The sequence below is a fragment of the Salmo salar genome, chromosome ssa05 (genome assembly GCF_905237065.1).
Source record: "Salmo salar chromosome ssa05, Ssal_v3.1, whole genome shotgun sequence".
In the NCBI taxonomy this organism is placed as follows: domain Eukaryota; kingdom Metazoa; phylum Chordata; class Actinopteri; order Salmoniformes; family Salmonidae; genus Salmo; species Salmo salar.
The window spans coordinates 24,879,016-24,891,644 of record NC_059446.1 but is presented as its reverse complement, the minus strand read 5'-3'; the positions used below and the strand labels follow the sequence as shown (position 1 = coordinate 24,891,644).

General features: G+C 41.1%; 1 protein-coding gene across 1 annotated transcript in view; it reads right to left on the bottom strand.

The window, feature by feature from the left end:
• The window catches only part of tnmd (tenomodulin), a 74,780-nt gene that overhangs the window by 28,661 nt on the left and 33,490 nt on the right, over nucleotides 1–12,629 (bottom strand). The window contains exon 3 of the mRNA XM_014199076.2: nucleotides 8,948–9,088. Coding sequence (XP_014054551.1) covers nucleotides 8,948–9,088 — 141 coding nt within the window. The remainder of the gene's footprint in view (nucleotides 1–8,947; nucleotides 9,089–12,629) is intronic.

Genomic DNA, 12,629 nt, shown 5'->3' with positions numbered 1-12,629 from the left:
AATGTTAAATATTAAGATTAGTTATTTGAATTGCGCGCCCTCCAATTTCACAGGATGTTGTCGACAGGTGTCCTTAATTAACGTTTTAAGTTTTGGCTGACTTTTCTTAGCGGATGTCCAATCATCACAAATTGAATTATGGGGCATTTCAGGCCCTGAAGGGAACTCAATTGTACAATCGCAAACTTCATTAAAAACGAGGGCTGAGGGGCTTACGTTGCAAACTTCCCTTGCTTGGCTAATAATTTGGGCCGACGACAAATATGGCCGCGGGGATTCCCCCAAGGGCACAAGGCAAGGGTAAGTGGACGAGGGTGTGTCTTTTAGGATTTTGAAACGCAGCCATACTCTGGAGTTTTTTTGTCTTAAAACTGGTTTTAACAGGATTGAGGATTGAGACGCTTTGTGGATACGGGCCCTGGTCACTCCTCCGTTCAAGCAAGATGCATGCAGTAGTACACACCACCTGCCACTTGCCTGCCTCTCCACGAACCCAAAGGCTTTTTTAAGAGCCACCTAAGACATTAACATAAGTGTGTGTGTGTGTCATTTAATCACGTAGTTAACCAAGTTAGCAAGCATTTCCGTTTCTTTTGAGTGCACGCTGTTGCAATTTGATCTCTAACATTTTGTTTTATTTTGACTGCATGCTGCTGCATCCTGATCTCATAGCATTTTGTATTATTCTGTACAGAATCTCAAATACTGCATTTAGTATGATATGTTACGTTTCGTATGGTATGTATTCATTTGTGGGTGTCCATCATCCATGTTACGAATTGCAATTCGTAAGATACTCTTCGATTTTCAATTGGTATAATATGTTACGAATTTCAATTCGTACAATATGTTACGAATTTCCAATATGTATGATATGTTATGAATTCCAATTTGTTGTGGATAACCTTAGCTAGGTGGCTTACGCTAATGTTAGCTAGGTAACGGTAGCTAGCTAGCTACCTAGCTAATCAAAATATCTGTTTGCATTTATTGATTAACCTCAGCTTGAATACCACCATATAGCTAGCTATATACAGTAGCCTTGGTTTGTTCTCATACCTTTCTTATGACTGGCAGCATGGTGCAAGCAGCTGTGCTGTTGACAAGCAACCAACCCGGTGTTATAGAACTCTCGGCTAAAAAATATGTTAGCATTGTCAGAAATGCTACAAAAAGGTAGCACATCGTTTCTTAATGGACGGAAATGTGCTTTTGAGAGTGATAAATTATACATTTTATAAAACCTGTTGCACCTACAAAGTTAGTTAAACCCAAGTCCAATGGTCACTTTGTGGCCGCTATAGTCTCGTTTTAACCCAACGTGTAGAATTTGAGCTAGAAATACTCTTAAAACTTAATTGCTAACAACCCTGTTAAAAGATCTGGTATGTGCTTCTCAGTAACGGATGGACGGCTCATGACAAGAGGCGGGGAGTGTGTTGTGTACCTCCAATAAAGTTGATTTGATTGGTGTCATATTGGCTTAGATATGATGGTAGGGAGATTTGAATTTAACACTGAGCTTCAACCAATGCGACTATCATCACGTCTATAATTAGCTCTGGGTCGTGTTCATTAGGGAATACAGCAGAAAATGGAAAAACCAAAATTAGCGTTTCTTATTGGACATGTCCGAGTAGTTCCTTCCTGTTTCAGTTCATTTTCTTCTGTTTATTCCCGAATGGACACAATCCAGGATTCATGCCGCTGGCCGTAAACAAAAAACAATGTCATTTTTGGATATTGGAGTACCTGAGAAACAGTATGTAGTTCAACAAAAATATTAATTATTTAATGTTAAAATGTTAAGCATATTATTACAGTATAGCATAGCATAGCATCTTGATTGCTATTTTTATTTCACCATTATTTAACCAGGTAGGCTAGTTGAGAACAAGTTCTCATTCGCAACTGTGACCTGGCCAAGATAAAGCATAAAGATAAAGATAAATGACTTGAGGTATGTTGCTCATACAGGTTATAAGGACACAAGGCAAGACCCAAATGCAGACACAGGAAGCAGATGGTTGAGCTCCGATATTTATTAATCCAAGGGGTAGGCAAAAGGTAGGTCGGGGACAGGCGAGAGTTCATAAACCGGGTCAGAGACCAAAACAGAAAGAGACGAAGGGCAGTCTCGAGGTCAGGCCAGGCAGGGGTTCAGTAACCAGATCCGAGTCCAAACAGTACAAGGGGATAGGCAGGCTTGAAGACAGAACAGGCAGAGTGGTCAGGCAGGCGAGTTCTGAGTCAGGACAGGCAAGGGTCAAAACCAGGAGGACTAGAACCAAAAGAGACTGAGGAAAAAATAGGAGCAAGGAAAACCACTGGTTGACTTGGCAAACAAGACGAACTGGCACAGAGAGACAGGAAACACAGGGATATATACACCGGGGATAATAAGCGACACCTGGAGTGGGTGGAAACAATCACAAGGACAGGTGAAACAGATCAGGGTGTGACACAGGGAGTCTGGCAGACTTGTATTTTGGTTCAAATGAAACGGGATCATTAGATTAGTCTTAGTCTAGATTTAATACAGTTGTAGAACACAAGTTTTGTATTGATGTCAAGCTCAAGGTTCTGGGAAACTGGCATTGAGGTAGGCCTACTCTAGTCTATACTCTCGCCCCAAGTAAATTCTACATCAATATTGGAAATGTATTCTTATATTCTTGTGTATTTCAAAATTGCTTGAAGGTTAGTGATTGTGTAATATCATTGATTCAAAGCTTTACTGTAGTTCCAGATTGAATATTACACAAAATATGAACTACTGTTTGCGTCGAATTATTCATGAAATGACTACATCATTTTTTGTTGAGAAGAGCTACATAAAAATACAGGTGGTTGCACTGTGTGACCATAATGATTCTCATATAATAGACTGTTGAATATGCTTGAAAGCCAGTTCCCTAGGTTCTTCCTGCAGCATGTTCCCTGTATTAGCCTGAAACAATAGAAAAGGGATTTCGCCTCTGGCCTTAAGCGGCAATATCTGCCCATTTCAATTCCTCATACACAGCCCTTGGGCTTGACAGAGATTGTTTTAAAGGGGGCTTTTTAATTAGTAAAGACTTGAAACATCCTTTCTTTATAAAAATACATTCCAAACCCATCCCCCTCAACTTACAGTTAGTATAACTTATAATAAGGTTTGTGTTTTCCTCCACTCTCTTCTATTCATTTGCAATCACAATGAGGATTATTCTGCTCGCTCACTTGTTTCACAATGTCGTCTCCCGTGGCCATGCCTGGCCAAACACATCTCCTCGGTGGATTCGCTTCACTGACAGAAGTGGATCATTCAGATTGGATGGGCTGGAGGAGAAACTAGCAACGTGTGTTTGTGTGTGCGTGTGTGTGTGTGTGTGGCCGCGTGTGTGTTTGAGTATGAGTGTGAGTGAACTAAACTTCTTGTTATTAGATATTCCATTCTATTTTAGTCACGCCGACCGGCACGAAGCTTTAATATGGAGCTCAATGTTAAAATCAACTTGATTGGAGGTTAACAACCCACTCCCCGCCTTTCGTCATGAGCCGTCCGGCTGTTACCGAGAACCGCATACAGTGCACTTGGAAAGTATTCAGACTCCTTGACTTTTTCCCCATTTTGTTACTTTACAGCCATATTCTAAAATGGATTAAATAAAAAAAATCCTCAAATCTACACACAATACCCCATAATGACAAAGCGAAAACAGTTTACTTTTTGTGCAAATTTATTACAAATAAAAACAGAAATACCTTATTTACATAAGTATTCAGACCCTTTGCTATGAGACTCGAAATTGAGCTCATGTGCCTGTTTTGAGATGTTTCTACTATTTGATTGAAGTCCACTTGTGGTAAATTCAATTGATTGGAGATGATTTGGAAAGGCACACGCCTGTCTATATAAGGTCCCACAGCTAACAATGAATGTCAGAGCAAAAACCAAGCCATGAGCTCGAAGGAATTGTCCGTAGAGCTCCGAGACAGGATTGTATTGAGGCACAGATCTGGGGAAGGGTACTAAAAAATGTCTGCAGCATTGAAGGTTTGCAAGAACACAGTGGCCTCCATCATTCTTAAATGGAAGAAGTTTGGAACCACCAAGACTCTTCCTAGAGCTGGAGGAATCCATGCACCGCTCATCTGCTGCCAATACCATCCCTACGGTGAAGCATGGTGGTGGCAGCGTCATGATGTGGGGATGTTTTTCAGCAGCAGGGATACTAGTCAGGATAGAGGGAAAGATGAACAGAGCAAAGTACAGAGAGATCCTTGATGAAAACCTGCTCCAGAGCGCTCAGGACCTCAGATTGGGGCGAACGTTCACTTTTCAACAGGACAACTACCCTAAGCCCACGCCAAGACAACGCAGGAGTGGCTTCGGGACAAGTCTCTTTAATGTCATTGAGTGGCCCTGCCAGAGTCCGGACTTGAACCCAATCGAACATCTCTGGAGTGACCTGAAAATAGCTGTGTATTGACGCTCCCCATCCAACCTGACAGAGTTTGAGAGGATCTGCAGAGAAGAATGGGAGAAGCTCCCCAAATACTGGTGTACCAAGCTTGTAGCGTCATACCCAAGTAGACTCAAGGCTGTAATTGCTGCCAAAGGTGCTTCAACAAAGTACTGAGTAAAGGGTCTGAATACTTACATTTCCTCGACTAAGAACAACCAAGACCACAACACAAACCATAGCCAAGAAAACTGTTTTGTTAAGAAACAGGAAGCTAGTTATGAACCGCATATAGTAAATGGTTGAACCCCAAATGCACAGAACCTCAGTTGTGCATGCTAGCATCAGACAACTTACCAGACTTGACTGACAGCATCACTGTTTCCACGTGTAGAATTGTTTCCAGCTCCGGCATACTCTCTTTCCTTTATTTCATTATTGTAATCCAAATTTGTGTTGACTGATCAATACAGTTACTTTTCTGTGTTTTCACAGAAAATCTGAAGTCGCCATCCACAAGTAAAAAGTAGTCAGGGGTTGCGGGTTTTCAACAAATCAACTGTTTTAGACTATTATCTTTTTACCAAGCAAGAGAAACAAACTGTCAATTTAAATGGTCTGTCAAAGTCAATGTTACAGGTTTTATAGTGTAATGGTTAGAGTTACCGCCTGTGGATCAGAAGATTGCGATTCTGCCATTTTCACCATTCTTTCGTTAATAGTTTTGACAGCCCCCTCCCTCCCTCCCGACACACACACACACACACACACACACACACACTTATTTGAATGTATTAGGTGGCTTTTAAAAGGCCTTTGGGTTTGTGGAGTGGCAGGCAATGGGCAGTAACTGTGGTGGTGTGTACTACTGCATGTGTCTTGCTAGAACAGAGGAGAGAGGCCTCCCGAGTGGCGCAGTGGTCTAAGGCACTGCATCACAGTGCTAGCTGTGCCAATAGAGATTCTGGTTAGAGTCCAGGCTCTGCCACAGCCGGCCGCGACCGGGAGACCCATGGGGCGGAACAATTGGCCCAGCGTTGTGAGGGTTTGGCCAGCAGGGAAGTCCTTTTCCCATTGCGCTCTAGCGACTCCTGTGGCAGGCCGTGCGCAATGTACGCTGACACGGTCGCCAGGTGTACGGTGTTTCCTCCAGCACGTTGGTGCGGCTGGCTTCCGGGTTAAGCGGGTATTGTGTCAAGAACCAGTGCGGCTCGGCTGGGTTGTGTTTCTGAGGACACACGGCTCTCGACCTTCGCCTCTCCCGAGTCCATACGGGAGTTGCAGCGATGGGACAAGACTGGATACCATGAAATATGGGAGAAAAAAGGGGTAAAACAATGAAAATTTTAAAAAGAACAGAGGAGAGACCAGCTCTCAGACTCTCAAGGAAGAGGTCATTGCCCTCCTCCATGAGATGCATACCTTCTCTATGTTACTGCCCAGAGACACACTGCTTGATGGCAGGGTGGTGGATTGCGGGCATAGGCCTGTCACGGAGAAATGCAAACACCATCTGGTTGACAGGATGCCGGGCCATCTCTATGCGCTTGTTGATGTCCTCCTCCCATTGGAACATCCAACTCCTCTGCTGCAAGATGTCGTAGTAGACCATCGTTGTTCCGGGGAACATTTGGATGACTACCGCCAAATCAACACGCATCTGACTTACTAGGGCTGTTCCCTTTGTGTGTCCCAAGTCTGTTCCACCGAGGATAATGACTATGATGTCAGGGGGAGCAGCAGCACAGGCTCTCTGCTGGTGCAGAAATTCATCAGCTTGCCCCACTAACATTTCTAGCTATGTGACAGTAGTTAAGGGAGAGGTTGTGATGCTTTCCGACCAGTAGATCCACGAATGCCACACAGTTTTCATGTTGATGAATGAGTGAATGAGAATGAGATGAATGAATGCCTGGAAGCCTGCAAAAAAAGTATGTGAAATGTAGTGTAGATGTGGAATGACTAGAACTGCATTCCTATTGAAAAAGATCATACACAGATTCCTTTCTTCCTCCCGTTCCAGGGCAGAATTAAATGTATAATTTAGACTTTTGCAAGGACAATAAACCATTTTCGGTATGTTTCTCATTTTTCTAGACAACATTCCCATTGAAGCACCAAGTCCAATCTGTTCACCTGTTATATTTCAATGTGCTTGAGCGTAAAGCGTGCTTTGAGAGGATCTGTCAGAATTTCACTATCTCCCTTCTTATCTTTGAGATAATCTCCAACAACGACTCATAAAACTATTAATCATCACCAAACATGAAAATTCTGACTATATTTATCCATATTTTTTAAATTGTATTTTCAGATTTGTTAGATTTGCCTTATATAGTTCAGTTTAAATAATTAGCAAGTCTGAAGCGTAGGCTACTAGCTAGCCAGCTAGCTGGATAGGTCTATATGTGGGCCTGGTACACGTGTCAAACTCATTTCACGGACGGCCGAGTATCTGCAGGTTTTCACTCCTCCCTTGTACTTGATTCATGAATTAAAGTCACTAATTAGTAAAGAACTCTCATCTGGTTGTCTAGGTCTTAAAAAAAAAAAAACACCAGGCCCTCCATGGAATGAGTTTGAAACCCTTTTATTTGTTACAGTCCAGAATCATCTTATTGAAGAACATTCAATGACCTAGCTGAGCCTTTACAAGTAAGTTAAACACAGAGAGTAGATATATGTCGGTAGTAGGCTAGTATGTGTCAGTCTCACCAGTTAGGCCTAGATAGCCAACTAATATGCAAACAGACCAGTGGTGAGTGGCTGATAATGAGCATTGCGAGTGACAAAACCATTAGCCTATACTTTTAAGACAGCATGACAACGTTAGCTGTCGTCCAGTCAGAAATGATGTTTGATCCGTTTTACATGAAATAGACAAAATCAGACACATGCAGAAAACTATGTTGCAAATGTTTCTCCTTGTCAGTTTCACTTTTATGCAGGATTTTTTTATTCAAGCCCAGTGCTACCCTACCTGATTCTATTACTCATCTGTTCTTCAAGACCTCCTCTGTTCATAGAGACTTTGAGTAGTAGAATATTTAGTTCTCAATGACATGAATTGCTAAATAAAAAGGTTAAAGGAAATACAGGCAGGCACCACATTACTAGAAGATAAAACACCTCTCTCAATCAAGCACGACAATCGTGTAAGTATATAAGCAAAGCTTGCTTTCATATAATAAAAAAAAGCTTGAAACGGTAGTGGAATGGAATTAGTGTGGTGTGTGAAGAATCCAATACTTTACCTTGTATGCTGTACAAATCATATTATTGTGGAAGCACCTCCTCTCAGAGTATGAATTAGGCTGTTTGAGAAAGTTTGAATCCTAAGCAACCAGAAAACACATTGTTGGAAGTATAATATACCAACATAGCTATTGTAGTAGGTCAAAGCTGTGTACTGGGAAACCTTGGTAGAGCATGGGTGGAGTAGGCATTGTGGTGCTCATTTCCTTTCTTTTTAGGTTTCAGACCAATGCCTACTTCTCACTTAAAACAGTTTTTTGTTTTTTATACATGATATTCAGGTATGGTTGTGTGTGTGTGTGTGTCTGTGTGTGCGTGTGTGTATATATATATGTACAGGTAACTGCCAAAATAATGGAAACACAAGTAAATAAGGGATACAAAGTATATTGAAAGCATATGCTTCAACACAGGGGTGGTTTCTGAGTCAATTAACATCCCATCATGCTTAGGGTCATGTATAAAAATGCTGGGCAGGCCATTATTTTGGACATTATTTTGGCTACCATGGCTATGCCCCCATAGGATGACAATGTTGCCCTCCACAGGGCACGAGTGGTTACTGAATGGTTTGATGAGCATGAAAACGATGTAAACCATATGCCATGGCAGTCTGTCACTAGATCTCCACCCAAATTAATTTATGGGAGATTCTGCAGCAGGGCCTGAGACAGCGTCTTCCACCACCATCAACAAAACACCAAATGATGGAATTTCTTGTAGAAGATGGTGTTGCATCCCTACAATTGATTTCCAGACACTATGCCAAGGTGCATTCAAGCTGTTCTGGCTCGTGGGGGCCAAACGACCTATTAAGAGACATTATGTTGGTGTTTCCTTTATTTTGGCAGTTACCTACGTGTGTGTGTGTGTGTGTGTGTGTGTGTGTGTGTGTGTGTGTGTGTGTGTGTGTGTGTGTGTGTGTGTGTGTGTGTGTGGTGGATAAGGGGTTGTATATGAGAGGGAATTGAAACCTCTTGTTATTAGATGACACACATTGGATATCAGCTTTTTCCGTGAGAGAGAGAGAGAAAAACACAGGAGAGAGTGCAGGGTATTGTCAAAGAAGATGATATGATTTCGGAGAACAGAAATGCTTTCACACAATCTAACAGCAATTTGGAAAGGGCTCGAACACAAACACAATCATTCTGCACAAAAACTATAATAAAGAAAAGAAAATGACAGTATATGAAATATGCAGAAGCTATACTGTACCAAATGTGAATTTTGACAACACTTACATGTTTGAAGTCATGGACCACGAGCACCTCATCACTGCCGTTCCCCATCCTGAAGATCTCAGTGCGATGGGCGGGGTCAATCTCCATGATACTGTCTGTCTCCATACCGTCCAGCATGGCCTTGTAATGTTGGTCGTACACCTGGAGACACAGGACCGACCAATCAGAAACATCTTCAGCCTGACTGACAGGTCATTTAACCAATAGTACATGAGGGTGGGGCAACTCAACTCAGTAGCTCAAATCTATAGCCTTTCAATAGTCTTTCAATAAGCTTACTATACTGCCAATTGCACAAACCTAGGTGTGGCAGGTATCCTAGTGGTTAGAGAGGTGTGACAGCAATCGGAGGGTTGCTAGGTCGAATCCTGGGTCTTGCGGGGAAATTAGCTGGTGACCGGAGGGTTGCTAGTATCAAATCCTAGATGTCATTGACTCTAGGCACCTAAGCACCCCAACAATTTATCCATGGGCACCCAGTGTGGCAGCTCCCCGCTCCAACCAGTATGTGTGTCTTTCAGAGGGGTTTGGATAAATCAGAAGTCCAATTTTGTTTGTACCTTGTGTACAATTGACAAATTAAGTGATCTTCAATAGGCTTAATATACAGTCTATAGGTGTAATACACTGCAAATAATTATAATCTAAAGAGAAATACTGTAATCTAAAGATGTGAGGCCCATGCACTCACTTGATGCAATCACATTGATCTAGCTATGTCATATTCTTCAAAGCATCACGTCCAAATTTGACCAATGCAACCAATACACCACTGCAGTGAACGGCATGCTGCATGCTGACGTTTGTAAAGTGCGAAAGTATTCATAAACAAGATCAGAGATAATACTAAGTCATTGTTCATACATTGCTATTGACAAACTGCAAGCAAATTTGTACATCCATAGAGGCTGCGTAAGTACCCTTCGAGTTGCTATGTCGAATAAATGCCACTTCGAAAATGTGGCTCGGATAGTTGTTTGTTTTTCTTGGCCGTACCTTAAAGCACTTGATTATGTATTGTTCTTGGGCCCGCAACGGGTGGCTGTTAAAATTCCCTGTCTACAAAAATGATTCATGCCTACGAGATGAAAACTACGCTATTAATATGTATGTGGAGTGTGGTGTTATGATGAGAAATATATTGCTGAGTTCATCTTCATCTGTTGGGGTGATGAATCAAAGCGCCCCATACTGTACCAATGAGAGAGTTGATTAATGGATACAGGTAGGCGGCCAATGAAATCCATCAAGATTAATATTCCCAATCAACATGTCGGGGCCACTGATTGTTAAGGGATCTAACACAGAAATAACCCAAGCCCTGTGACAAATGTAGTTTCTTTCTAGTGTTTATGACTATAATGTCCATGCATGATTCTCCTAGGTTGGTTTAGTGACTCTAGTAACACTAGTTAAAGCTCTATAGCATGGCAATACCATTCAGAAAGAGGTTAGATAAGCATTCGATTACACTCTTCATACATCTGCTCAACATGTTGTTCACCTACTCACTACCACACACTCCTTATGACATTTAAATGACCTGCACCACATATTACCATCAAGCTCATCAATAGGGTAGCAATAATGAATGAATGGGATATAATTCTTAATAGAAAATAATGGCAAGTATGGCTCTGGAATATAAATAGCCATTAACATGGGTCTCAATGGCCTTGGCTCAGAAAGGAACCTGAACTTTAAAATCTTAAGACGTAGCCAAATGAAGATGGACCTGATATTCAAGTGTCAGTCGAGCAGTTATGTGAAATTTAGAGCCATTAAACAGTCTGGGAGCCTTTGCGGTGGATTAAAGTTCAATTTAAGCCTTTTCTTCTATATTAGCATAAAGGTGGAAAGAACTTATTGATTTATACTAAAACAGTTCATCACATTTTCTGTAGGCGGTGATCAATTTGATTAAACTCCAGTGGTGAGAGTCTCCTCATCATATCATGTTTAAATGGATTGCAATGTATATGTTTTAAATCGGTGTATAATGTTGCTATCGTTTTTGTTTAGAAAATGGGAATGGATGGCTTCTGTGGATCCTTGGGTTTGTGGCAGGTGCAGTATTGCTCAACTATTAGTAATACAGTGCATTCGGAAAGTATTCAGACCCCTTGAATTTTCCCACATTTGTTACATTACAGCCTTATTCTAAAACGGATTAAATAAATGTTTTTTCTCATCAATCTACACGCAATACCCCATAATGACAAAGCAAAAATAGGTCTTTATATATTTTAGAAAATGTATTAAAAATAAAAAATAGAAATACCTTATTTACATAAGTATTCATACCCTTTGCTATGAGACTCAAAATTTTGCTCAGGTGCATCCTGTTTCCATTGAGCATCCTTGAAATGTTTCTACAACTTGATTGGAGTCCAACTGTGGTAAATTCAATTGATTGGACATGATTTGGAAAGACACACACCTGTCTATATAAGGGCCACAGTTGACTGTGCATGTCAGAGCATAAACCAAGCCATGAGGTCAAAGGAATTGTCTGTAGAGCTCCGAGACACGATTGTGTCAAGGCAAAGATCTGGGGAAGATTACCAAAGAAATTCTGCAGCATTGAAGGTCATGAAGATCTCCGCAACACTCCACCAATCAGGTCTTTATGGTAGAGCGACCAGACGGAAGCCACTCCTCAGTAAAAGGCACATGACAGCCCGCCTGGAGTATGCCAAAAGGCACCTGAAGGATTTAGACCATGAGAAACCAAGATTGAACTCTTTGGCCTGAATGCCAAGTGTCACATCTGGAAAAAACCTGACACCATCCCTACGGAGAAACATAATGGTGGCAGCATCATGCTGTGGGGATGTTTTTCAGCGCCAGGGACTGGGAGACTAGTCAGGATCAAGGATCTGCAGAGAAGAATGGAAGAAACTCCCCAAATACAGGTGTGTCAACCTTGTAGCATAATACCCAAGAAGACTCAAGGCTGTAATCTCTGCCAAAGGTGCTGAGTAAAAAGTCTGAATACTTATCTAAATGTGATATTTCATTTTTGTGATTTTTTTAATAAATTTTCCAAAAAATTGAAACAAATGTTTTTGCTTTGTCATTATGGGGTATTGTGTGTAGATTGATAAGGGGGAAAACTATTGAATCAATTTTAGAATAAGGCAGTAACGTAACAAAATGTGGGAAAAGTCAAGGGGTCTGAATACTTTCCGAATTCACTGTATTATTAAAGTAATTGTCCAGTGAAAATCTCACTTTTGAAAGTTCATATTCTATTCACACATACCTAATGTTATTGATCTGTCCTATACTCGTATTTGTGGCCAAATAAAAAATTGGAGGAAAAACACTTAAAAATCACCACCTCAAACTTGTATCTTAAACAGACCTTTTAAAATCCTTGCTATTTCCTCATAGATGATGATGTCATCCTCCTGAGGACGATGAGCTGGCCAATCAGCCGTCTGCTCGCATTAATATTTTTAATGACCGGTATACGCCAACACCATTCTAACACGGAAACGCCGCTTTTTAACATGTTTAATTACCATGTTTTGGAAGGAAAATTATTTTACTCATATTGTAATCAAGTATAGGTCATATTTCTGGAAACACTGGACAATTACCTTAAGCTTGTGAATATAACAGCAAAGAGGTTAGAAATATGGCTTTCTTAGAACTAGCATTTTGGTTAATGGACAAT